Source organism: Sebastes fasciatus, chromosome 21 (assembly GCF_043250625.1).
Source record: "Sebastes fasciatus isolate fSebFas1 chromosome 21, fSebFas1.pri, whole genome shotgun sequence".
Classification (NCBI taxonomy): Eukaryota; Metazoa; Chordata; class Actinopteri; order Perciformes; family Sebastidae; genus Sebastes; species Sebastes fasciatus.
The window spans coordinates 14,584,805-14,612,393 of NC_133815.1; the positions used below are offsets into that span (position 1 = coordinate 14,584,805).

Below are 27,589 nucleotides of genomic sequence, written 5' to 3' on the forward strand. Positions count from 1 at the left end.
CAAAAGCAGAGAGCCCCTAAAAAACATCATCAGCAGGACAATGAAATGATTCATTACTGCACTGCTGTTTCAAGTGAATGCCATACTCAGCGTGCAAAGAGGCATCATGCTGAACACTGATGAAGATGGGTGAAATGTCCTTGAATTAATAAGGCGTTTAACTGGAATACTGTCCTGCTGATAATTTTTTTTAATGAGTTAAAAGAGGCAAAAACTGCAAATATAGTTCTTTGACCAACTACATGTTGACAATCAACTCTATACACTGTATTTGAAACATGCTCAGTTCAGTTCAAACCGTTTCTGTATGTAAATATGCTCTTAAAGGAGCAGTGTGTCGCATTTCAGGGGATCTATTAGCAGAAATAGAATATAATATTCATAACTTTGTTTTCATTAGTGTATAATCGCCTGAAATTAAGAATCGTTGTGTTTTCTTCAGCTTAGAATGAGCGTTTATATCTACATAGGGAGCGAGTCCTCTTCACGGAGTCCGCCATGTTGCTCCGCCATGTTTCTACAGTAGCCCAGATCGGACAAGCCAAACCCTGGCTTTTATGATACCAGAAGGCCACCGTAGTTATCTGACACACTTGTGAAACTGCAGTAACGTGAGCCGCAGGGTGTAAAACCGTGGTACCGCCAGCCGCCGTCTGACTTCCATTGCTCCTAAAGTAGTGTTATTATGGTAAGGATGGCCTCTGAGTGAGGCGAATGGCGCTACCACGGTTTTGCACTCGGCGGCTCACGTTACCGCAGTCTTGGAAAGGGAGGAGTGAGCGGAGGGGTACTCAGTTGGTTGAAATCTGCAACTACACCACTGGATGCTGCCAAATCCTACACACTGTGCCTTTAAAGGTGTCTATATAAATATGTTTACCAAAAGTTCTTACATTTTACAAATTAAACTACATATAAACAAATACACATTAGTTTATTAGAGGGAAGATTTTCACCTTTTACCTATGAAAACTATCTTGAGCTCCATCAGTATATACTCAAATTATTACTATTAGGTTTTTAAATAAGTCATATATCTATATAAATGCTCAGTCTGCTTACTTTTCTGCACCCAAGTTAAATACGCCAATATTTTAACAATAAAAACACAAAGCAAAAAATAATTGTATACTGATAATAGCTGAGCTCCTTAAACAAACTCCTACTTTTTTTTTGGACACATTTACATTGAGCCTGATTTTTCATGTGACAAAGTTGACCTTATCTTGACCTTATCCTGTGTTTCACTCTGTTTGCTGATGTTGCTGCTTTGACACCTGAATTTCCCCCTGGGGATTAATAAAGGTTCATCTTATCTTATCTTATATTATCTGCAAGATGGCATATTGACAGATGGATTAACAGAGAGGGATACATTTTTCAATGGACAGATCTAGTGATGATATTCATAGCTTATGGAGCTGGCAAGATGTCACTTGTGCAGGCAGATGGTTGAGAGTTATGGTGGTAAAACAGGGTACTTGCAGTTAATACCACCACACTCTTTATCTATAGTGCAGTTTTCTTAAAATGTACAAAGTACATTACAAAAAATGCAGTTGGTTCATGTCATGCCCTGCTGAAAATGTCTCCCTGATACATCTCGAGGGTCAAAGTATGTTTGGAATGACAGAAAACACCTTGCTCCAATTAAAAGCACATGAAAAAGCCTAACATGAGAAAAGACTTCTGAATGCAAATAATAGCCATTACGCCTCAAAGTTTCTCAGAATAAAGCCATTACACCTGAGAACGGCAGCATGACTTAAGGCCTGTGTAAAATAATTGGCAGCACCCGCAGGGAGCAACGTGTTAAATGTGTGTGGGCAGAGTTAATAGAACAAGAGAGGCTAGGGGATCAAATAAAATAGAGGAGGGAAATCAGAATTTCAGTATGTCCTTTACAAGCAACCCTCAGGGCTACAATCATCTGTCTCTAATAGCACTTTCACACTGTCACTATTTTTCTTGCTCTCTGTCTGCCTTTGGCTCTGAATTTATTCCCTTAGACACACACACACACACTCACACACACACACACATTCACAGACAGATTTGTGGCACTGAGGACTGTGTAGAGCGCGTGTCTGCTGCTCTGGCTAATGTATGACTCATGTCCCCCATCTATTTCTACCCAGACCCAGGGAGGACAGACCCATACGCAATACATCAAGCCCCCAACACACACACACACACACTGATGCGCGATGAAAGGAAAGACATGCACACGTACATCCTGACCCTACATGTATAAATATGCCATATATGGTTACCTTCACGCACCGCATACTGTTACATTAAGCATCAGGCTGCAGCAGTTTCAGTAGCATTTACTGTTTGTTGCATGTGCTGAATCATCACTGTGCTTCATGATCAATACCATTTTAGTACAATTACCCTTTGCAGCAAACACAGTAGATCTCATGACCCTGAAACCGAGACATTAACACCGACAGCTTCAACAAACAAACACAATTAAGAAGACATCGCTTTTGTTCTTGAAAACCAGAGTGACATTGTGCTGACTGCAGCATTGTAGTCGGTCGCTAACATTAAAACATGCCTTTCTAGTCAGTTTATACAGGAATTTGAATGTGAGGCTATGACAGCTTTAGATTTTAGTGCTAGTTCAAGCAGTGTGGCAGTACTTCACCTGAGTCTGCATTAATAGTGCTGGACCGGTATATTAGCTAACAATTATTTTCTTTATTTATTAATCTGATTATCTGATTATTTTCTCAATTAATCAATTAATCGTTTGTTCTGTAAAATGTAAAAAAAAATAGTGAAAAATGCCAGTCACAAATTGTCAGAGCACAAGGTGACTAGGGCTGCAACTAACGATTATTTTCATTGTCGAGTAATCTGTTGATTATTTTCTCAATTAATCGATTAGTTGTTTGGTCTGTCAAATGCCAGAAAATGGGGAAAAATGTCAATCAGTGTTTCCCAAAGCCCAAGATGACATCCTCAAATGTCTTGTTTTGTTCACAACTCAAAAATATTCAGTTTACTGTCATAGAGGAGTTAAGAAACCAGAAATAAATCACATTAAAGAAGCTGGAATCAGAGGATTTTGTCTTTTTTTTTCTTAAAAAATTACTCACTTGATTATCAAAACAGTTGGCGATTAATTTAATAGTTGATAACTAATCGATTAATCGTTGCAGCTCTCAAGGTAACGTCATCCAATTGCTTGTTTTGCATGACAAACAGTCCAAAACCAAAAGATATTCACTTTACAATAATATAAAACAGCAAATTATCACACTGGAGAAACTAGAAGTATGGCATGTTGGCATTTTTAACACTAATTAAGGAATTCATTTATCAAAACAGATGTTGATTGACTAATCGATTTATCATTTCAGCTCTAATACGAACCATTGTTATGATATGCAGCCTCAGGTCTTATACAGACCTGCAGACAACAGGTGGTGAGCTTGAAATTTATGTATTTCAGTACAGAAGTTGCTTGTAAAAACAGTGAAGACGCGTGTTTGTAGATATTGTTGTAGCCTCCCACTACCCAGCCTGCCACTCTATCAATAGATAAAAGTGTCGCATGTGACAGAAATGATACATCTTTGCTGTGGATCAAGCTCAAGGAAACTCAGGGGGACGACTGGGGAAAATAAGGGAACTGCTTCTGAACACGGTTTCTAACGTGGAAGAAACAAAATAAGTGTGAGCTAGGTAAGCCAGATTAGTTGCAAATCATGAAAATATTCCATAACTATAGAGGTTGTTTACAGTATTTATACCTTTTAGCCCAGAGGTAAAATGTAGCATCAGTTAATGGAGGAACGAATAAATGGTTATTGGATATTGAGGGCAGGAAAAAAGTGCAGCAGACTTTGGCTGCATATGCATCTCTTTTATTGCGATGACGTTTCAGCCCTCAGGCGTTCTTCAAGGAACAAGGGATTGGATATTGGGGCCCTAATCAATGAAACCCGTATGAGCAGATATAGATAAACAATTATTGTGTTTATAGTATAAGTACAGAGTTGTCATCTAAGGAGCTAGTTAATAGAAAAGAACATGTTTACTGTATATTAATGATGATTAGACCGCAGAAACAGTGTTAGGTTATCTGTGTATCTCTATTCTTTATTTCTACCATCTTTATTCCAGCCTGCTTATCCCTTCCCACAATGAGCAGACTGTGAGGTGATAGAGGAGACGTCGCTGTGATCGGTGTGTGTGCTGTACCAAACACAGAGTCTCTGTCTCGCAGAAATAAAGGATCTGATAGCTCAGCTGTCTGACAGCCTCTCTTGTCTTTGTGGTCCCAACACAGAAGTGGAACAGATCTGATGAGATGTGCAAAAAATCAAACGCCTGCTTTTGTTCCGTTTCCTTTTCTCTCTCTGTCTTTCTCATCACAACGTTCCCGTCATCCTTCTGTTTTCCTCCTTTTTTTCCCTCTTGATCCAATTACCTCCTTATTTCCTCGCTCTGTCTAGATATTTTATTCTGTTTACGACATGTTGAGTCTATTGATGTGTAAAGTGTACGGGCTGTTTATGGCATGTGCAGTGACTTTGTCCTTCATGTCCTTAAAGCATCTGTGCTGTGTTAGTTGGGTGAAGATGGATGGCTGTGTTTTTTCTGTGTGCATGTGCCTGTTTCACTTGTTTGTGTGTGTGATAGTGTGCATGGTTACTGTATTCCCAGGGGTTCTGGTGGTATGTGCAGCAGTCGATAGTTCTGGCTGGAAAGTGAAGTCAGCCATTACTTCAACCTCACTGACTTTCTCGGCACTTGAGGTAGAGGACAAAAGAGACGAAGGGAAGGGAAGACGGAAGAAGTATAGGATAGATAAAATAGAGCAAGCTATTAATAATATGAGAATACAATCTTTCATCAGGGGTACATATGAGTCAAGCCATAAACCACAGCTACTACTCAGGAGAATCTAAATAGGATACAGTAACTGGCTGTTGATAATTAGGGAATTTAATGTAATGTAATGCAATGTCAGTGTTTCCTACATGTAATGTAGTCAAAGTAGTGGTGGTGGACTAACCTAAATAGCTACATCAAAGGGAAAATCGACCTAAAGTAAAGGTTGGGCATTACTACGTTATTTAAACTGTTGAAGCACTGAGGGAATCCTGGACAATCTAATGCAAGAATATAAGGTCTATTTTGATGAGAAACTTTCCATCCTAACATAGTATTTGTCAGATTTCATAACCTTATCAGCCACAAATGTGGTGCACACCCATAAAGGCAGAGATGGATGCAGCTGGGATCATGTGCTGCACCAATATCCCTCTTTCAGTCCTCTGGTACCCTCTAGTGGACATAATGAGTAATTACAGCCTCTGTTCTTTTGAGAGTCAGACAGAGAAGCACGAGGAGAGATTTTGTTTGTGTATATTTGGATTTTTTCATAGGACTGTCAATCAATTAGAATATTTGATTGCAAATTTTTTATCTGTTCAAAATGTACCTTGAAGGGAGATTTGTCAAGTATGCAATACTCTTATCAACATGGGAGTGGGTTAATATGCTCGCTTTATGCAAATCTATGCATATATTTATTATTGGAAATCAATTAACAACACAAAACAATGACAAATATTGTCCAGAAACCCTCACAGGTACTGCATTTAGCATACAAAATATGCTCAAATCATAACATGGCAAACTGCAGCCTAATAGGCAACAACAACTGTCAGTGTGTCAGTGTGCTGACTTGACTATGACTTGCCCCAAACAGCATGTGATTATCATAAAGTGGGCATGTCCGTAAAGTGCAGACCAGTGGGTACCAATAGAACCCATTTTCATTCACTTATCTTGAGGTCAAAGGTCAAGGGACCCCTTTGAAAATGGTCATGCCAGTTTTCCCCACGCCAAAATTAAGCATAAGTTTGGAGCGTTATACAACCTCCTTTCCGACAAGCTAGCATGACATGGTTGGTACCAATGGTTTTCTAGTTGGATATGATGCCAGTATATTCACTCTAGCTTTAAAACTGAGCCCACTACAACCTCCCAAAGACCGATTGCATTAAAGTGTAAAAGAAATTAGTGGATATATTAGTAGAATATATTAGTGTTTGGGACCCATTTGTAAATTAGATGGTTTATTTAAAGGGGTTTACAGAAATAGAATATAATAGAGTATAACTGTTATATACATAAATACAGCATAAATAGATCCAAATATACATTTAGAACATAAATACTTTTACTTAAAACTATTAGACGGGAGAGATGCCAACTGACTGCTTGCCTCATACGAGACAATTGTTTATATCAGGTTTAACCCAGGTGGATAAGTTCTAGTTGGGGATTACAGCCAGGTCAACCCACATACATGAATTACATTTTAATAACTACATGGATGCTTTATTTTCCGGAAAATCTTTTGTTTTGCAGCCTCAATAGCATCGATTGTACTCTTCAATAATCCACAATTAAAATGATTATCAGGAGGATTAGAAATTTAAGCTCCTTAACGCTCCAAAAAGCTCCTAAACAAATAGTTTTGAACCATGATGGGGCGGGGAATAGAGTGGTATAATTTGAGTTAAGGAAAGAAATATGATCATAGTAAGTGTGGTAAAAGTTTGCACAGTGTGAAAAATGATGAGCTGACATACTCACCATAAACTTTGCCCAAGAACAGCGTCTTGACCAGGTTGAACTGTGTATCTGAGGCGTCTGGGAGGGTGTAGCTGACTGGAGGGTAATGATCCAACTGAAGCAGTGGGAGAGAGAGAGAGAGAGAGAGCGAGAGATAATAAATTAGTATCTGCATTTTAAAGAGAGCCTGGGACTAAAACTACTGATCACAGCCTTTTAAAAAGACACCCTGCCTGAGACCTGCATCAGCACATTAAACAAGATGAGGAAGAAGAAGAGATGGTAATTCATTGCTGTCAGGCACTGCAAAGCTACAACACAGCAAAATCCAAAGCTCAATGGCTCCCTCTTGTGGTCCAAACTGTTCAGTAAAGGGGAAACCACTCAGATAATAAACCTGTATATCATTCACATGACCCAGTTAACTGTAACAAATCCAGATGCTAGAGAACCAGGACTCAAAAGCACCACCACAAACTAGGACTGAAACATGCTTGTTATCAAATATTAATCCAAGTCTGTGTCTTACTCCCTTTACTTCAAGGATGCCTTGAAGCAAAGCCAGGTATGCCATACATTTACATTGACAGGTTATGCTGCTCAGAGAAGCCAAAATTTGAGATGTGGGTGATACAATACATGTTCTTGGATACGTTTTCTAAACAAAAAAGTTTGACACAAGTTGCATCCAGATGGTTGGATGGAAATACTCTACAATAAAGAGAAGATTTAAAGTTTTAAAATCTCCTGTGAACGAGAAAATGTATCATTAACCTCACAAAGATCCACATGTGTTACATCTTTTATCATCGTTTCGATAACTCTCTATAAACTAGAACAGTGTTTCCCAAACTTTTTTTCTGGGGACCGATGTTTAAAAAAATTACAAACCATCACAACCCAATTCACAATAGGCCTTATCTATAAATCATGAGAAGAGCAGATTTGTGCATAAATTGGACGTTCCTGTCCATGTTTACCGCCATTTCTGCATCACCTTATATTATCTTAAATAGGTAAACCAGCCATTTAAGAGAGACATATGTTAAAATCAAAACTTTGTTTTATCCGTGTGTTTTTGAAAACACATACACAAGTTAAATACTTTATAAATGACACCAAATATATGTATTTAGGTGGAGTAAACAGGTTAATTCTATTTATTTCCTCTCATCAATAAAACAAACGCTATATACAGTAACGCTAGCCTTTCATATTAGATTCAATGTTATAAGTAGGCTACAATTATCAGAACAATACGAACATTCAGGCTCCCTCATGTGGCTCAAAGGTGTATTGCAGATATAAATGTTAAAAGATTACGGAAGAAATGTATTTGGCGACCCTAATAAAATCTCCTGCGTCCCACCTGTGGGTCCCCGACCCAGTCTTTGGGAAATGACTGAACTAGAAGAAAAATGCGTGAAAATCCTCATACTGAGTGGGGTCAATATCTCCCTTCATACTATCACGGTTGCTCACAGACATCACACACAGAACAAATAAAAAACCTCTCGTTCATTTCTTTCCCCTCCCTCTTTGTTTAGTCAAGCAAGTCACGGCTGAACGCAAACTTAAAAGCGATCCTCCATAATCATCCTGCAACACAAACAGCTCTTCACCAGGACTCCAGATAAATGATCACACATTAATTAACAATATGCAATTATCCAAAGTCTGCGGTGGGTTCAAAGCCTCTCCCCAAGAACTTAAAATAGAGGGAGAAGAAGCGGCGTGTTTACACAGAGGAGCGTCAGCGGAGACGTGATGGAGGGAGGGAATACACGACTTTAATATCCCTGCAACATAATTAACTTGTTATTGCTGTTTCACTGAAGTTTCTAATTAGCTTGAAGGCTACAGCCGGTGCTATTGATGAGAATCATTTCAACCCCACAAATTGGTTTCTGTGTGTGTTCGAGAAATAAAAGATCCTCCCTTCTTTCTCTGCTCACAGGAGGACTGTATCTCAGTCTGCACGACGCGTACCGACGGCCCGAGCCAGGAGAAGGGAGGTTGATTGAAAACAATGACTGTTGTTACTGTGTGTTTTACTGGACATTTCCTCCATTGATGTGCTGAATGGCTGTCGTAGGCTGTTAGCAGGGAGCTGAGCTGGACCGCCACTAAAGGGTTGAGATGTATGTGTGTGTAGTTGCTCTTGTTTACAGGTTTGAGTCAGTAGAGTCCTCCCATACAGAAAATCCTCTCTACCCCCTACCTCTCCAGACTATTTCTCTCTTTTCCTCTCTCTGCACACACACACACACACACACAAACACACACACACAACATATCCTAATTTGATTCTTTCCAAAAGCCTGGTCTCAGTGGAGCATTGTGTGGGTTTTGTTTTCCACGGTGAGGGTGGGATAATGGGGCACAATTAAATTGCGCTCAGCTTATTTACTTTTATCTGAGAAAACAAATTGGCTGCACAGTCAGGGAGGGCGGTCGGAGTCTCAAAACCCCACAAAGAGGTCCACAGAGGAAGACAGCCATGGAAGAAACCTCATTTTACCAAACTTTGTCAATTACAACCGCAATTATTGGGATTCTTTCGTTTCACGCTGCACCATTTAGACAACACAATTTTCTACTTTAAGCGCTGCTGGTGCCTCTTAGGTTACATAAAGCTTACATAAGCAATGTAATCAGGGGTTAGACAAAGAGAAAATTAACAATGGGTGAAATCTATTTCCCTAACTATGTGCTCAAAGGGAATCCAATTTAGCCAATGTGCTGTATATATTCACACTAATTTACAGTACACTGAGAACTTCCTACTCGTGGCAGCTGTTTCCTTAATGATATCTGAGGGACAAAAAAGACTCCCATCACAGATTAAACATTAGAGAAGCTAAGTGCAAATAAATGCTAATTTTCTTTTTCTTTTACTCCATAAATAGTTTGACCTCATTATCAAGTGAACTACTGAATTATTGTCTTTTCCCTTCACAGCTAGAGCCAGCCATTCACACCACTAACACCAACCGTCGCAACCTCCCTGCTTGTGGTGAGAGGAAAGGAGGAGATGAAAGAAGAGAGGAAAGGAGGGGGGAGGAGAGTGGAAAAGAGAAGAAAAAGGAGGGGAGAGGAGAAAGGAGGGGAGAGGAGAGGAGAAAGGAGGGGAGAGGAGAGGGGAGAGGAGAGGAGAAAGGAGGGGAGAGGAGAAAGGAGGGGAGAGGAGAAAGGAGGGGAGAGGAGTTGGGTTAGGAGAGGAGAAAAGAGGAGAGAGGTCAGAGGAGAGAAGAGAGAGGAGAGGGGGGAGATGAGGGGAGAGGAGAGGAGAAAGGAAGGGAGAGGAGAGGGGAGAGGGGAGAAGAAAGGAGGGGAGAGGAGTTGGGAGAGGAGAGGAGAAAACAGGAGAGAAGAGAGAGGAGAGGGAAGATGAGAGGAGAACGGAGGGGGTAAAGGAGAGGAGAAAAGAGAGGAGAGGAGAAGGAGGAGAGAGGAGATGAGAAAAGAGGGGAGGAGAGGAGAGGAGAGGAGAGGAGAGGAGAGGAGAGGAGAGGAGAAAGGAGGGGAGAGGAGAGGAGAAAGGAGGAGAGGAGAGGAGGAAACAGAGATGAGATGTCTGTTGCCTGAAGGGACTCCTCGCTTTCATCTCTAAGCCCTCACAGTGTGTGAGAGTTTGAGAGAAAGCGAAAGCCAACGATGGGAGAAGGGAACTTATTTTGATCTCGTCTTGATATGCCTTTTGATAGCGAGCTAACCTGACGAGACCTCACAAACTGCTTAAAAACCCAAACACTTGCTTCCTGCACTGCACTCGGTGTGCCTGTGTGTACATCTCAGCAGGTGTGTGTGTACACATGCAAATCCACGCTGTGAAATAAGCCTCAGGACTGATGGGTTAGATAACCTAAATGCATCAAAGTGATCTTTGTGGGTTTATTTTGTGGGTCTTCTTCCTTTATCTGAAAACACAATCTTTCTCTTCTCAAACCCCCCTCCTCTCTGTATTCTTTTTCTTTTGCTCTCCATTTCTCTTGTGCTCCCCTTTCTCTCAGATTCCAATTACCACACTCCTACTTGTCTTCCCACTTGTTCTCCGCCGTGTCTTTAAACTAAACAGTCGCTTGTCTAAATGCCTTTAAGATTTGCAGCCCTGATAGCAGAGAAGTGAGACCTCCGCAGCCTCAGGTAAACACTTGACTCACTCTTTTACCCTGGAAATTGAATTTGATCCACTGGCGGGCCCACCAGCATAACTGACTTTTATTGCATTTGACTCATATCTCTGCCTCTCACTCATGTCGTTACAGCTCAGATCAAAGCAGCTGCAACAAGGCCTCTGATGAGCATGTAAGCAAAAATAATAATGGCTTTTGGTTCAATTTCAAATGCTGGTGGCACGCTCTAACAGAGTTGGTGTTTTAGCCTTTAATGCATAATGCAATAATTTGTGATCCAATTTCAAACTCGGTAATTAGCAAGTGTACATTTCAGCCCACGATAATTCAGTTTGAACGTTCAAAAGCAGCGAACATTTCAGCATGTAGGACAAGTTATGTAAATGCTGTTGATGGATGGCATTTCAAAGAACTTGCTGAATGGCTGGAATTTAATCTTATCGATTACATTATAGAACCAGGTCTGGTGAACTGTGACTATTTAAACCTGCACTAAATATTTCATAGCCATTTGGAGGCAGCAGAAACAAGGAGTAAACACAACACTGACCTATTATCACCTTTAAAGTTGATACAGCCAACATGCTAGCAAACAGCTGCCTATTTACACATCTAAGGCCATGTTCAGACCTGGCATTAACATGCGACCTGGGCGATCCGATCACAAGTGGACAGCTCTAAAGCTGGGGACACACAACAGGACACACTAGCGGCGACGAAGGCCACCAGTTGCGTCGCCTCACGTCACCTTTGTCTTGGCCAAAACGTTGCACTCAAACACACCACAAAGAGTACAGCCAACGGCCAACTACCACGCACGTTCTGCGCCTGCGTGAAATGAAATAATTCCCCCTACCAGCAGGTCGCGGTAGTCTGTATTTGTCATTCAAAAAGGGAAACCGGAAGACCGAGGCGGTGGAGGACCACTCTCGCTCACCACTTAGCTTCATTCCATTGGAATGATCAGATGAGATGTAGACTTTGACTTTACTCGGTTGCTTGCTTTCCTCACGTCCGTTTCTCTTCTCGTGCACTGATTTCTTTAAGCTTAAACAGCCAATCAGAGCGATTTCTCTCACGGACGGGCGGTGCCGCCGATTCAACATGCTGAATAAGCAAGCAAATAATATATATGTTTTTCTTCCTTCTAGCTACCTGCAGTTTACTGCTTCATTGGTGGATCATGGCATCTGCTTCAGGAAAAACACTGTTTGATAATTAACATCTTTTCTGTGTATGCTATATTTAAAGGAAGAGTGTGTAACATTTCGGGGGATCTATTAGCAGAAATGGAATATAGTATTCATAACTATGTTTTCATTAGTGCATAACCAACCAAAGGAATCGTTGTGTTTTCGTTAGCTTAGAATGAGCCCTTCATATCTATATAGGGAGCGGGTACTCTTCACGGAGTCCGCCATGTTACTCCACCATGTTTCTACAGTAGCCCAGAACAGACAAACCAAACATTAGCTCCAGAGAGAGCCTTTCACGTTTTTATGTTACCTGAAGGCCACCGTAGTTCTCTGAAACGCTTGTGAAACTGCGGTAACGTGAGCCGCAGAGTGCAAAACCGTGGTACCGCCAGCCGCCGTCTGACTTCCATTGCTCCTAAAGTAGTGTTATTATGGTAATGATGGCCTCTGAGTGAGGCGAACGGCGTTACTTTGCACCCGGCGGCTCACGTTACCACAGTCTTGGAAAGGGAGGAGTGTGCGGAGGGGTTTTCAGGTGGTTGCAATCTGCAGCCACACCAATAGATGCCACCAAATCCTACACACTGTCCCTTTAAGAATGAAATAAGCAGACTACTACCTACTTACTCCCTAATCTTGTCTCTCTTGTCCTGTTCCTCGCAACTCATTAGTGTGGGTGTGAGCTGCAGTCATGGTTCCTGGCTATGAGTGCATTAACATTAACTAAAAGCCCTCTAGGATGGTGAGAAGGTAGAAGGTGGGAGGAACGGAGAGGCAGAAGGAGAGAAGTGGAGTGGACAGATGAATTAGGCTGAATAATGTTGATTTTGTGGCATAGCAGTGTGAAGCCTTTGTAGTGAGTTGACCTGACAAGATCTCACTTGCGTGTCTGTTGGTATGCATGTCCACATCTGTTTACCCGTGGATATTAAGTGCATGTTTGTACCTTGGAAAGAGCCCAGAGGCGGTAAGGCAACATGAAAAAGTTTTACTCATCAAAGTTATCTTCGTTAGCACACCTTCTGGCTCTACTTTTCATGCCCTATCTATAAACTTGATCTATTTTCCCTCCCCCACAGTTCCCTTGTATGTATGTGTGTGTGTGTGTGTGTGATGAGCAAATAAGCGTACAGTTGCTCCAATCACTCTCAGTCGAAAGGGGATGTGTTATGCTGAAGTGCTCCCGCTGGGGTGATCAGCAGCTGCTGGAGGTGATTTGCTCCGAAAATGAGCATGATTTCCATTGGATGGTTCAGTTTTCAATTTTCTCACTGTCACACTTTTTCACTCTAGTGTGTGAATGTAGGGGATTCGATTCCAGTATGCATGGGGTCTATGTACATATAATGAGAGACGGAAAGGCCTAAAGACTTATGTAGAAGAGGAGGTGTAATGATTATTGGTTTGCAAATGTACTGTGATTCATTCTGGCCAACATTGTATTTCACCTTAATGAGAGCAACAGTGAGGGGCTTCATTTATCACAAGAGAGGGTGACAACTTGACACGGTAGCCAGGATTAGAAACAACACAACTAATTATATACTCACTGTCTACTGCCCATTATATAGACTCCACTATATTCTATCTTGTGTCCGAAGTCTAATGCAAGTGAAGAAACATGTCCTCTGAAATTAAAGACCCAACTAATAATCTCTTTATGAGGAAAAGATTAAAAGGGCACCAGTGCGCATAAAGCATGTATGTAGCATGTAGGGCAGCCGATATAGCACTGCATCACATCTTCTCAATTTTAAGGCCACACTAGAGGGCACTTCATCCCATTTTCTCCATTTAAGGGCTCCCTAGAGGGCACTTTATCATGTTTTCTCCACTAGAAGGGCTCCCTAGAGGGCACTTTATCATGTTTTCTTTACTAGAAGGGCACCGTAGAGGGCATTTCATCATGTTTTCTCCACTAGAAGGAAACCCTAGAGGGCACTTTATCATGTTTTCTCCACCAGAAGGGCATCCTAGAGGACGCTTCATCACGTTTTCTCCACTAGAAGGGAACCCTAGAGGGCACTTCATCCCATTTTCTCCATTTAAGGGCTCCCGAGAGGACACTTTATCATGTTTTCTTTACTAGAAGGGCACCCTAGAGGGCATTTAATCATGTTTTCTCCACTAGAAGGGCATCCTAGAGGATGCTTCATCATGGTTTCTCCACTAGAAGGGCACCTTAGAGGGCATTTCATCATGTTTTCTCCACTAGAAGGGAACCCTAGAGGGCACTTTATCATGTTTTCTCCACTAGAAGGGTATCCTAGAGGACGCTTCATTACATTTCTCCACTAGAAGGGCACCCTAAAGGGCATTTCATCACATTTTTTTCTACTAGAAGGGCTCCCTAGAGGGCATTTAATCATGTTTTCTCTACTAGAAGGGCACCCTAGCAGACACTTCATCACGTTTTCTCCACTAGAAGGGCAATGAGTCCAATATATTTCATTAATTTCCTTTGTGTCCATTTGTTTTAAATATATTAATTTAAACATCCTACAAACTAATGTAGTAATGTCATTCTTCCCATTAATACTTAATTTGTTCTAAATGTGTTATTATGGTTGGTTGCATTATATACAACATTTGCATTTAACTTAGGTTTTTTCATATATTTGTCTAATTATGTACTGCTAAAACTATATTTTTTTCCCAATTAAATCAAATCAAATTACATCTATGGCTTAGTTAATCAAATTTATTTTTATTTTCAAACTGAACATGGTGTTAGGGTATATCTTTTTCTCTACAATAATTCCTAAAATAGAGATGATGCAGACCAAAGGTCAAGTGTCTCATGGATGGAAAGTAATCCACGAGGATACCATGGCATGAATAAGATGATACAGCAGATTCATTGACACTCGCAGGGAAATTTGATTCTGTCAGCATTAACATTAAATCCATAGAGGATAAACAGTGCAGCATGTGAGCAAATAGCTAGAATATCAGCGAGAGCAAGGTTATACAAAATGATTGACATGATGCTCTCCACATGGTTCAGCAACTTTGCAGAGAGGAGGTGAGTCAATGCCTCAGGTTAATGCAACGCCTCCCTCTGGCCAGTAGGGGGTAGGTGGGCTCTCCACAAGTGAGCATGTGAGTGAGTTACTCTCTGAAGGCAGCAAAAAAATATATAAATATGCAAACTGTATGAAACGGTATTAACCGTATGAAACTGCAATGCAATGGTGTGCAGCAATAATGCCACGATACGTGATGTGCAAATATGGTATTCAAATTACACATTCTACAGGAGGCCATGCATACAGAAACGGTTATAGATGTTAAATTCGAGAACTCAAGTTTTTACAATTTTTCTCATTTTTACAAAAAAACAATCCTTTCCTCTCGCAAACCACACACTGCCCATACAACAACAAATTCATTCTGATCTGGATGCAACCAATAACTAGGCTTTACAGGCGGCTGCCATCCACCGAGTCCTCCTTAAACTGCAGCCTGCAGCCAAATTGGAGCATTTTAGCCCAGAACAAAGTCTGTAATAGTTTAGCTGAATTCTCACTCCATCCTTGACAGCTACTGACTGAGGCTTGGCTGTATTGATCTGCACTAAGCTGTTTAGCTGCACAAAACTCAGGAGCACACCAACAAAAACCCACGCACACAAACGCACATACACATGAACAGATTGTCATGCACAAGCACAAACTCGCTCAGTCTCTCTTGCTCAGTCTCAGACGCACGCGGCGACCGCGCACGGCAAACACACAAAGACATGCAGCCACAATCACACAACAGCGTGCAGTCATACAAACACACACAGATCGATGCATTCTCTCTGTTGCTATGCTTAGGCTGTCTACTGGAAGTGGATTAACAGTGGCAGAGGACAAGCACTTTCATCACAGCACAAGAAAGAACAGGACACTGCTCTCCCATTTGACTTAATGCTAACACTGGCTGGGCGCAGTGTATGTGTGTGCTGGATGGCAATCCCATGCACTCCTTGGTTGCTTGTAAGTAGGATCTTGAAATTGATTGTCTTTTGATTTGTGAGCATCAACTAAAAGCTTAAGATAATGTGTTTGAGAGTGATCAGATATATGTGTTTGTGTGTGTGTGTGTGGGCTGTACCTGGATGGTGATGCTTCTGTCGACCCGGGACATGTTGATGCTATGTGGTTGTCCGTTGGCCAGGTTACGCTGGTCCACATCTATAGAAAACGGCTCCCTCAGACCTCCCAGGTTGTACCGGACCTGCAGTGAACCTGAAGACATACATATAGGCCAGTGGTTTGAAACCTGTTCTTGTTTTATGGAACCCGTCACATCTCTGCTTTTCCACTTCTCCAAGATGATTTAAGCATGAACTCTCATCAATAAATACCTGAATTTCAAGTTCTGGTTTATTGTCATATGCATTAAAAAGTACAATTGTACATGCAAATGCAATGAAATGCATCTGCCCTTAAAACCATATACTGTACAATAGGGCTGCAACTAATGATTATTTTCATTGTCAATTAATCTGTAGATTATTTTCTCGATTAATCGATTAGTTGTTTTGTCTATAAAATGTCAGAAAATGGGGAAAAATGTTGATCAGTGTTTCCCAAAGCCCAAGATGACGTCCTCAAATGTCTTGTTTTGTCCACAACTCAAAGATATTCAGTTTACTGTCATAGAGGAGTAAAGAAACCAGAAAATATTCACATTCAAGAAGCTGGAATCAGAGAGATTTAGATTTTATTTTGATTAAAAATGACTCAAACCGATTAATCGATTATCGAAATAGTTGGCGATTAATCTAATAGTTGACAACTAAACGATTAATCGTTGCAGCTCTACTGTACAATAAGAATAAATAAAAGACAACACTAATAAGAAATCCTACAATAAGAAATCACTGAGTTATTTAAAGTGCTTGCTGTTCAGTTATCTAACTGCCTGAGGGTAAAAACTGTCTTTGAGGTGGCTGGTCGGAGCTCTTTGAATAAATATAATGAATTTTCTAGATATATCTCAAGCACCGGCTCCAAAAACATGAATGCTGATGAGTCGTAAGTAGTTAGTGTATTGCTACACCTCAGACTGCCATTTTTAAATTCATTTTGTTCACTATAGACTATTTTTTTCCTATAGAAGTACTCTGAGTGAACTGAACTCTTCGGGCCAAAATGTAGTTTTCTTTTTGAAGTGATGGGGCAAGCAGGGGTGAGGAACAGAAGGTGAAACCCTGAATGATTCATAGGGCCCACAGCTTGACAGGGGATTATAGATATTTACTGTCTCAGGGCCCTGGGTGTGCAGGGGGCCCAAGAATTTCTAGCAGCACCCCTAGGCAGCGTGAGTATTTTGAAGTTTTATTTTGGTGCTTGTGCACATTGATTGCTGAAACGCTAGATGGCACTGTCAAATTTTTATGACTTCTATTTCATCAAAGCACTGCGCTGCCTGTCAGCTGCTCAGTGGGAGGCCGCTGACTGAGGAGGATTTCTGGAGATTATAGAACTTTCTAAACTGTGCTGCAAGGACAGCCTTTAAAAATGTACTTTGCAGCACTAACAAGCATCACTTCTCAGTGGTGAGCGACCACATATTGCATGCGTGTGTGTGTGGCGCTTACCATTCTGCCTTAAAACCACAGCCAGATAATCCTGCGTCTTGGAGCTGACGTACATCAGAATAGCTGGAGCGTTGGATGTGCTGAAACTGAAGGCCACTTCCTCCTTTGTTAGATTCACTTCGTGGGGTGTCAGCTGGTGCGCCACGATCTTTGTGTCCCTGCTGGCTCCTGCAACCGCTTCAGGCAAGAAGTTGTACTTGACCAGTGTTCCTGCCTCAAAGAAACCCCCAATATCTGGGTGAGGTGACAGTAGAAATAAGAAAAAAAATGTATGAACACACAAATACAATACACTGGTTGTCAATGTATTTACAACGCAAACAGTAGAACTATCATATTTGACAAATCACAACAGATGCTAAGAATGAAAAGAAAGAGAGAAAGAAAGAAAAGAACTAGAAATAGCGCCTTTTATCCTATTAGACATTTGAGTAAAATTGTCATAATTAGCGAATTAATTCTTTGTGTGGCCAAGAACGTGTTGTCTGAGGTCATAGTGACCTTTGACCACCAAAATCTAATCAGTTCATTCTTGAGTCTAAGTGGACGTTTATGCCAGATGCAATGAGATTCCCTCCAGGTGTTACGGATGGTGCCTTCAAATGGGGTTGTGTTTACCATGTTCACGATAAGAGTCTATATAAACGCCCCCCTCTTGTCGTATTCTTGTGTAGACTTGTGACGTGTTTGTTGATGTTGTCAGAAATGGCGGAAGCCATTGAAGTTCCTTTTTCGGTGCATAATAAGTTAATATATTGTAATTTTAGTCTAATGTTGTTTTTTCTTCGTAAGGTCTGAGGAAAATGTTGATATTCCCAATGGCCTCATCTTCTTCCTTTGTCATTATGCCTTTGCATTTACTGCATTATGTCACCTACTTGCTAGCCTCTGTGGCTTCTAGACGCCGACAGTAACGTTAATATTGCCATTGCTTAGCAGCGGTGTTCTCACGACTTAACCACTTGAACGCTAAGCATATCGTGTACATGACTTCCCATGTTGTAAACACAAGCTCACGAGTTTCATTTGAAGGCACCGGGAGATATTGCATTCACGAGAATGGGACCCACGTGAAGTCACATTGACTTTTGGCCACCAAAATCTAACCAATTCATCCTTGAGTCCATGTGGACGTTTGCACCAAATTTGAAGAAATTCCTTCCAGGCGTTCCTGAGATATCACGTTCTCAAGAATGGGACGGACGGATGGATGGACAACTGGAAAACAATACCTCCGGCGCGGAGGCATAAAAACACCTTCCATCAAAGAGAAGCCACAGGGAAGCGCTCATAAACTCACACATGCCAAGACACAACAGGGTAAACATATTAAATAGCCAGAGAGAAATAAGCACACACATAAATATGGCTGTGTTCAGGAGGTGTAGTAAAGTGGGTGTTAAATTGCTCTGCTCCAGCATCTGAAACCAAACAATACATTGTTTGCCAGTACATTAACAGACCTAATGGCATATTCCAGCCATTCCAGGAGGCATATTGATTCTTATAATCAAGTGTTGAGAAGAAGGGACCTTATTTTTCAATACTCCTGTTATGCTCCTTGTTTGTGTGTGTATGTGCACTTAGCACAATGTCCTAGTGTCTGTTACAATGGAGAAAAAAGGCGTGAAATTAAAGAGAATGGTCTCAGGGAAAGCAGTAGGGTTGTGTTTGTAAATGCCATGGAATATTTCTTGACATATTGGCCTTCCCTCCGTGGCAGCAGTGAAAATGTATAACTACACCCCTTATGAGTGAAGAATACCAAGTGAACACATTTATGCATCTGATTTTAAAGCTTCACTTCAGCCATCGTCTCCTACCGGACACAGTACAATAAATACTTCAAGCTACATTACTTAAATTTAATAGAAGGCTTATTACTAGAAAATGGGCAAGTTCTCTGACTGGTATCGGCGTACAGGCAAAACCTCACTTCCATTCAGCCACACCACAATTTTATCCTCTATTCTGCTGTGCACTGATATCGTTTCAAGCTTTGGAAGTCTGGAGAGACCCATTTTAGCAATTGTTCTGCGTTAACCAGGCGGAGAGCTTGTGAAGTTTTCAAATGGCCTGCTTCTCACTTCGTTTTCTGATGCGGCTGGATTGTTCACTGTCTGCCAAGATCCATGCTGCTGGGTATTACTTAAATCAGACAAAATGCAGTATTTCTGTCAGAGCAGCATGCGTGATTGAAATCCTTAAATCCTTACCTTACAAAACAATATATGGAAAAACAAGTCAACATAACAAGCCTCAATATCTAAAGACAGAAAAAAAGTTTGCTTCTTCCCTCACAGCTTTTTATCACGTGTTATCACATATTAGCCCCCTCTTTTACTCTTCACTCTCATATATGCAAGCTAACGTTAGCATTGTCAGTTAGGGATGTCACAATACCAGAAATGTAGTTGTCGATACCAATACCAGAGAAATTCCACGATCCTCGATACCAATTTGATACCAGGTTAAAAAACAAAAGCAAAACAATAAATATATTTCAAAATAAACTTCTTTATTACCGTTTGCATACTGATTTTTGTTATGAAGTTAAACAGGTCATAAATCCCTTTCTATTATCTATTTTATATTGCTGTGAACAAAACTCCTACAAACAACTGGATATAGTTTCTCGCCAAAATTACATTGAACTCATCGTGACAATGTTAGAAGTTACCTTCGCCCAATACTATTTTTACTGAACAGAGCTTGACCGCATCATAATGTAAATCAATGGCATGAAATACGCATAATACGTCTTTTAACAAAATATTTCACAAAACTGCTTTATATGCCATCGCACTTTTCACTTCGAATTTTTTTTTATAAATACAGCTGTATTACATTCATCAATCATTTATTAATTAGCTAATTCCAAGGAGAATGTTAGTATGACATGCTAACTTGCGTATTTTTACGGAAAATACGTATACAGAGCTATGTGGAAACGAGGCGCATGGAACAGGTTTGATTTTCTGCATTTTTCGCATCCATCAGTTTTGTCTTGTACTGCGAATTTTCGCAACAAATAGATTAATAAAACGCATCGGACTCAGTGTGCATGGTTTCTGTGTGTAACGTTTTTTATCGGATGACGGATTAATATGAAAAACACGGAACATTAGTGAGCTAATGTTAGCTTTGTCTGTTCATCAACATCTGCACATAGCAGTTTGTGGGTGAACTGAATTTGTGACAACTAACTTCTATGTAACTAAGTTTATGTGGTGCAACCCTGTTTTCATTTAGTTGTGTGTTAATCTCTCAGCAAACACATTACAACTAGTCTTAACTGTATGAAGATCTTGTGCAACCAGCCCCAATCTTACCATCCTCTTAACTTTAAAAGCTACTCTTACATTTGATCTTTATTCATACAAACTGTAGATTATGTGGGGCCTTTGTGTAACCTGTCTCAGCCTTCTCTGCCCTGCTGAGAAAAACAGCAGAGAGACTCTGACTTGCTGCCCAGAGCCTCAGCGGCAACACACACAGCTGTCTGGAAGCATAAGAGGGAATGAGAAAACTCCGCTCCAGGCCAGGGACTCTTTATGTGTGTGTGTGTTTTATGTCAGTGCGTGAAGAAGTTTTGGAGAGGGAATTTGTGCAAGCATGCAAACCTCTACAGGTATTTGCGAGTTTATGTGTGCGTGTCCATGTATATGTATGTACATGTGCACATCGGCTCCATGTGACCCTCAAGGGCAGAAAAGCAGAAGAATGAGAGTGTATAATAATAATACTGCGGGGTCCCCTGAGCAGTGTGTAAATATGGATACAATGGAAATGCACTATGCAATTATGGCTGGCTTCATGCATTTTTCACTCGCTGGGAGAATGGGGAGAGAGGGGAAAGAAATTCGGAAAAAGGACATAGAAAACAGAAACAGGGCAACTGGGAGAGTAAAAAAAAAGGGAAAAAGGCCGGAGAAGAAACAAGGAGGGGGAAGAGGTGAGGAAGAAGTATTTAGAGGATAAAAAACTAGGAAGGAGAGGAAGAGGAGGAGGGGGTGTAAATGGGAGAGAGGGAGGAGAGGAGGGGGAGAACAAGAGGAAGGAGAAACCAAAAGAAATGAAAGAAATGAGAAAAGAGGAAGAGGAGGATAGAGAGTAACAAGAGTAAAAGGAGATAGGAAATATTTAGGAGGGGGGAAAGGTAGATTCAGAGATGATGGAGGGGAAATGAAAGGAAGGAATAGGTAAAGGAGATGGAGAAGACAGAAAAGATTTTAGATAGGGAGGAGAGTAGCACAAAGCAAAGCAAGAAGAGGAAGCAGTGAATCGTAGATAAAAGGCACCGGGGATAGAAAGGAGATGAGAGGAGAAAAGAAAAAAGAAGGCACTAAAAAGGGGGAACACGAGGAGGAAGAAAAAAAAGAGGAAAACAAAGAAGTTGATGACTGGAAGCAGAGGGAAGAAAAGGAGGAGACAGAAGAGGAAAGAGGAGAGTCACATGTCATGCACAGGAACAAACAGACACAAGGGTGTGCTCTCTCCCTTTCTTTGCCTCTCTCTTTTTCTGACACACGCACAGACAGGCTAATACTTAAACACAAACACAAACACACACCCTCGCACACACAGACAGTAATCTCTGTTCTCTAAATCCTGAAATGCCTGATTGGTTATGACAGGATTCAGAGGAGGCCTTCTCATGTTTTACACTAGCATATCACCGCACACTGTCACCTTCTTCCCTGGCACACACGCACACACACACACACACCAACACACACTTTGCTTTTCTGTCATCTTGTCGTCCCCCTGCCAAGAGCACAGGGGAAAAACACTATTAGGCTTTAGGAAACAAATTAATTCACGTGTCGGGGATCAACTCTCTGACTGGGAGCTAGCAGAAAGCTTCTGACAGCGCTGCTGCTCTTCTCCCCAGAGCATTTTATGGATACTTGTTTTGGGAAGTCGAACTTTAATGCTGTATCTAATGAATCCCTGTGAAACAGACATGATGTTGTAGCAATATGCAACAGTGCAGGAGAGCAGAGTTACAGTGTGACATTTCTCATCTCTGCTGAACTTCAAAAAACCCAGAGCTACCCACGGCTTAGCGAAGTGACTTGCATTTTTTTTGTTGTTTTTTTTTGTTTGATCTCTCAGCTCTGCATTTGCACAATTTTAGCATTCAGTGAGTGCACTCTAAAGTCAGGGAGAATTGGTGGGTAAGCACAATATCACTCTGAAATCGATGCCTTTTATCATAAGCCCAAACACTTTCAACTCCGACAGCTCCAAACTGAATAGGAAGCGAGGACAATCACAGAGCGCAGCAAAAATCACAGTGGGTTGTCAGGCAATGAAAGCTCATTGAAACACGACTACTCCAGCAGTAATCATGGCGCTATTTGCCTCTGGCTTTGTGAACTAAGGAGGGACTATGCCAATGATAACGTGGCTTCACAAAGATGCCTGTAAAACTTGTTGGAAAAGTGTTAGCCGAGAGATTATGACTCTGTGTGTCACCCTAGAAAGGTAGTTTGTTAGGTTTGATAGATGGCATTACAATACACGAGCTGCTGCAACAGGCTGCCACTCGAGCGGCGCCATCTTCAACATCTTGAGGAAATAAAAAAAATCATTTGCTACTGTCAGATACCTTAGGGAATTGCAAAAAAACTGCAGTGTCGGCAAAGGGGAAATAAAACCTGACGTAAAATAGTACCTGAAAGCCCACACAAAGAGAGATTGATTTGTCTTGCAATTGAAGTTTTGAGGATGAAGAGCATGCGTGGTGCATTTGTGGCATTTATAGTCCCATGACCGTCAATTACTGAAATTGTTCTTCCCTAAAATGCCTCTCACCTCTGGTGCAGAACGTGCCGTCATAAGCGGTGTCGGTGCAGTCGCACAAGTAGCCGTTGTACTTCTCCACGCACTTCCCTCCGTTCCGGCAGTGCATCCCAAAACTGGTACAGTGGCCTTGGCAACCGGGCTTGACCCCAGGCGTGACCTTGGCCCTCTCCTCCAGGTCGAGGGTGATGCCGTTCATCCGTAGGGCTCGGATGCAGCCCAGGAAGCCCCTCTGTCCCCCTGCAGCACCTGAGCAGCGAGGAAGGGAGGGGAGGTGGTATCAGTGTAGCGAGGATACGTAGCATTGGGAGAAAACAAATAAAAAGAAGGACAAACGGAAGTCAGGGTCACAGAAGTCATTTTGAATGTGTAAGAGGCTGTTTTAATCTCTGGTAGAAACGTTAATATCCCAACGCCTGGAGGAAACCACTGATGTCACGTTAATCGCTCCGACTGCGACGCCGCTCTTGAAACAACCTTCAACGGCTTTGATTTCTTCGCTAATTAAAACGACCTAATGAACACTGTGTCTCAATGAGCATCCCACACGCAAACGGATGCACGAATGCATGTAAACTACATACTAAAGACAAACACACACACATTTAAAAAAACACACCACACACAGCTCACCTGATCTGAACGAGTCAATATAAGCATTAATGCTTAGCCTTGGGGTGTCGATAGCCATTCCTCTAAAGTGCCTCCATCGTCATTCTGGCCGTGCACCATTACAGTCTAACTACCCATTAACTTGGACAGAGTAGGGGCGTTAAATAGATTAATGTGCACCTAAATGACTATAGCAATAAACACACTCATAAACATGCACCCACAGGTATAGATTCAAACGTAAACAAGCACACCCACAGAGGACGGCTACACTGTATGGATAAACACACGAGTATGGGCGCACGCTCACGCACGCTATCATTAACAAGAGCCGAGGGGCATTTAAGTTATTAAAACCTCTCAATTGCATCCTTTGGATTACAGAGAAGTGTCCATTCAAGAAGACATGTTAAGGAGACTTGAACACGCACAGTTTTCCTCCCTCAGCAGCTGCATTCTCACACACACACACACATCTGCCAGCGTAGCCACACAGGTACCACACAGATCTAACAACATCACTAATACATGTGCTTTGATTTTCTCCAGCCGATACAATATTCACATATCAAGATGCAGCTGGGCTTTCGCACGCTTTCTCCGCTTTCCGATCCCACAAAGGGTTTGACTTTTAGTAGACCTACTAATTAATCCATTTTGTACCACTGATTGGCTGGAGGTTTCTGCCACCTGTTTACCCAGGTCTAAATCAGTCTCTGATTAAGCGGACAGCAGGCTCTGAGGCCTGAGGAGACCGGGACGGACACGTACGCAGGTACGCACACACACATACAGTACTCACACACACAGGTGCTTACAGTTTCTGTACAACTCACAAATGGTGTGTAATAGAGCCTGACTGATACTGAGTGAAGTCAACGTTGGCGTATCACAGATAAATAAACGGTTTGGTAAATGTGGTGCCAGAAAAATGTAGTGCTGTGCAGTAAATTGCAGCAATATTTTATACGCCGCATTGTTTTTATGCATAAGTACCTTTGTTTTTCTTAATTCAGGTAAATAGATTTAGTTCTATGTGTTTATACATTTGTACTGTAATTGTAAATGATCCTTTGTTGCTACCGACAGTGGTGTCTTACTTTGCTGATAAATCATTATCAGATTTTTATTTTTCTTATAAATCAATATCAGCCTTAAAAATGTGGTATAGATGAATCCAGCGACCGCTTTGTGTGTTCTGCGATCTAGCGGCGCCGCCATTACTGCGGTGGCAAGTCGTAGTGACTCTACTCTCTGCTAACCGTGTTAACTGGTGATTTTCAGCTGAAAGCATCTGTGGTTGCTCGTAGTAACTTACGTAAATGCTCGGCGTAGACAATAAACACAGATGAGTATGTATTTAAAATGGATTAAAGTCAAATTGAAGGCTTTTACATTCGGCCGAGAGTCACCAGTTAACACAGTTAGCAGACACTTTATACGTGTTCTGTTTGTGATGCCAAACAATTGATGTTTATTTTGTGGTCATTAGGTTGCCCGAGTTAAAGCAACTAATGTTATATTTCACAATAATGCCACAGTAGGTTGTAGATTAAGTTATTCTGCGGGACCACTACAGCTCCTAGACAGTTTTTAGCCCACTAAAGTTAGATACGTGCGTATTGTAGGGAGATGCCACCGCAGTAATGGCGTTACTTCCAATATTTCCCCATATTCTTGTATTGGTCAGGCTTTAGAGTACACACACACACATACACACATCAGTACAAGACTACACAGAAACACTGACATGGATACAGAAATTCAGACACATTATCATTAATGAAAGTCAAACACAACATGTAGCATATGTTAGAACTTATTTATTTATGGGGGTGATATGTATGGCTCAAGGGTATGTTACTCTGTAATGATGTGCTAATGAGGAAACATTTTATATTCACTAGGCTATACACAGTACGCACACGCATACTGTATACACGCAACAGCCAAATTACCAATTATAAGAGGAGTCATGAATGTGACCTTTCGACCTTCACTCTGTGTGTTTATGTTGGTGTGAGCTGAGTAGCGATGAACTAATGAATAAACATGCAGTATGAACTTAAATACTGTATAGAGTTATAGGGTTGTAACTTCGCTATCTTTCAACCTGGACCATATTTTCTCATGTTTTTGTGTTGAAGTGACTGACAATGATATTTTAAATTGGTCCAGTATTGAGCGAGAGCGCGGCAATGTAATCGCTCGGGGCAATTCTTCACCGTCAAGTCCACTAAAAGTGCTTGTTTTTGCCACTGACAGGCCACACACACACATAACAAACAGAACGGAACAAGGGAATGGTAAGAAAAACATATATCTCTGTAGGGTGCTTTCCATAATGTTGTCAGACACTTATAATAACAACTCAGTGGAAAAACAAGCACTTTTAGTGGACGTACACTGGCGGTGCAGAATTTCACAGAGCGATTACATTGCAGGCCGTTCAGCGGCTGCCATCTGCACAGTTCTCGCTCAATACTGGACCAATGTCAAAAGCTGTTGTCCCCATTAGTCACTTAGACACGAAAACATGGGAAAATATTGTAGGGTCTATGATGAAAATTACTAAAGTTACCCTCTAACAGGGAATGGATATACAGTATGCATGTATATGTGTGTGGATGGTTCTTTTAAAGGTGCAGTGTGTAGGATTTAGCGGCATCTAGCGGTGAGGTTGCAGATTGCAACCAACTGAAACTTCTCCCGTGTAGGAGAACTACAGAAAGTGAATGGCCCTATCTAGAGCCAGTGTTTGGTATGTCCGTTCTGGGCTACTGTAGAAACATGGCAGACTTTGTGAAGAGGACACACTCCATATGTAGATAAGAAGGGCTCATTCTAAGGTAACAAAAACACAACAGTTCTTATTTTCAGGTTAATCTTATATTCCATTTCTGCCAATAGATACCCCCTAAATGTTACACACTCTTCCTTTAAGCCTGATCCAACCACGTAGATGAATTCCCCATTTACACCAACAGGCTGCACATCTGCTGCACTGCTGTTCTTCCATTATCATTGTATAAGTGGGTTAATAGAATGGTAGCGGGTCCTATTTCTTTCTGTTAGTCTGTTTGCTGTTTAACACTGAAGAGATCCCCAAAACAGTGTGTATCCACTTCATGTTTATTGGGGATTGCACTTTAGAATACAATTTGTATTGGTTTTAGATGAGTATTTTTGATTCATATGGTCTAAATACCATTTCAAAAGCCTTCCTAACCCACCGGCATTTCCAGGGGGGACATATTATCATAAAAATACCATTTTACCAGTCCAGTACTTTATAACTGTTAGTTCACAGCAATGTTTTTTTCCCCAACTATCTCTCTTTAAGGTCCATAATGGGCTTGCTTCTGATGGATCACTGCATGGAAACTTGTGTATTGCAATAACCCTGAGTCTAGAGGCGTTCCCTCACACCTTTGTGTTTATGTATAGCATGAATCAAAAATAGTAGCAGCGCGAGAGCAGTTGCATTTCAGAAGATTAATCCTGGCTAAACTTTAATCACCACTCGTGTGGAGCTGCGACAAAATCTGATGCAACAAAACACACTAGTTGAACTGCAGGTGAGGTCCGTGAACATGCGTGTTTGTGTGTACCGTGAAAACTGAACCCGTTATGTCTGCATC

The 27,589-nt window shown here is 41.3% G+C and overlaps 1 protein-coding gene across 4 annotated transcripts in view; it reads right to left on the reverse strand.

Moving 5' to 3' along the window:
- Positions 1 to 27,589, reverse strand: part of cntnap2a (contactin associated protein 2a) — a 393,831-nt gene that overhangs the window by 10,078 nt on the left and 356,164 nt on the right. For 3 of the 4 annotated variants that reach the window (XM_074622116.1, XM_074622115.1, XM_074622117.1), the window contains 4 exons: positions 23,349 to 23,585; positions 17,529 to 17,762; positions 16,037 to 16,170; positions 6,625 to 6,718 (listed from right to left, as the gene is read on the reverse strand). In XM_074622116.1, the coding sequence (XP_074478217.1) occupies positions 6,625 to 6,718; positions 16,037 to 16,170; positions 17,529 to 17,762; positions 23,349 to 23,585 (699 nt within the window). Of the gene's footprint in view, positions 1 to 3,763; positions 4,767 to 6,624; positions 6,719 to 16,036; positions 16,171 to 17,528; positions 17,763 to 23,348; positions 23,586 to 27,589 lie in introns of those variants that run through there. The other variant, XM_074622118.1, reaches the window with a different exon arrangement.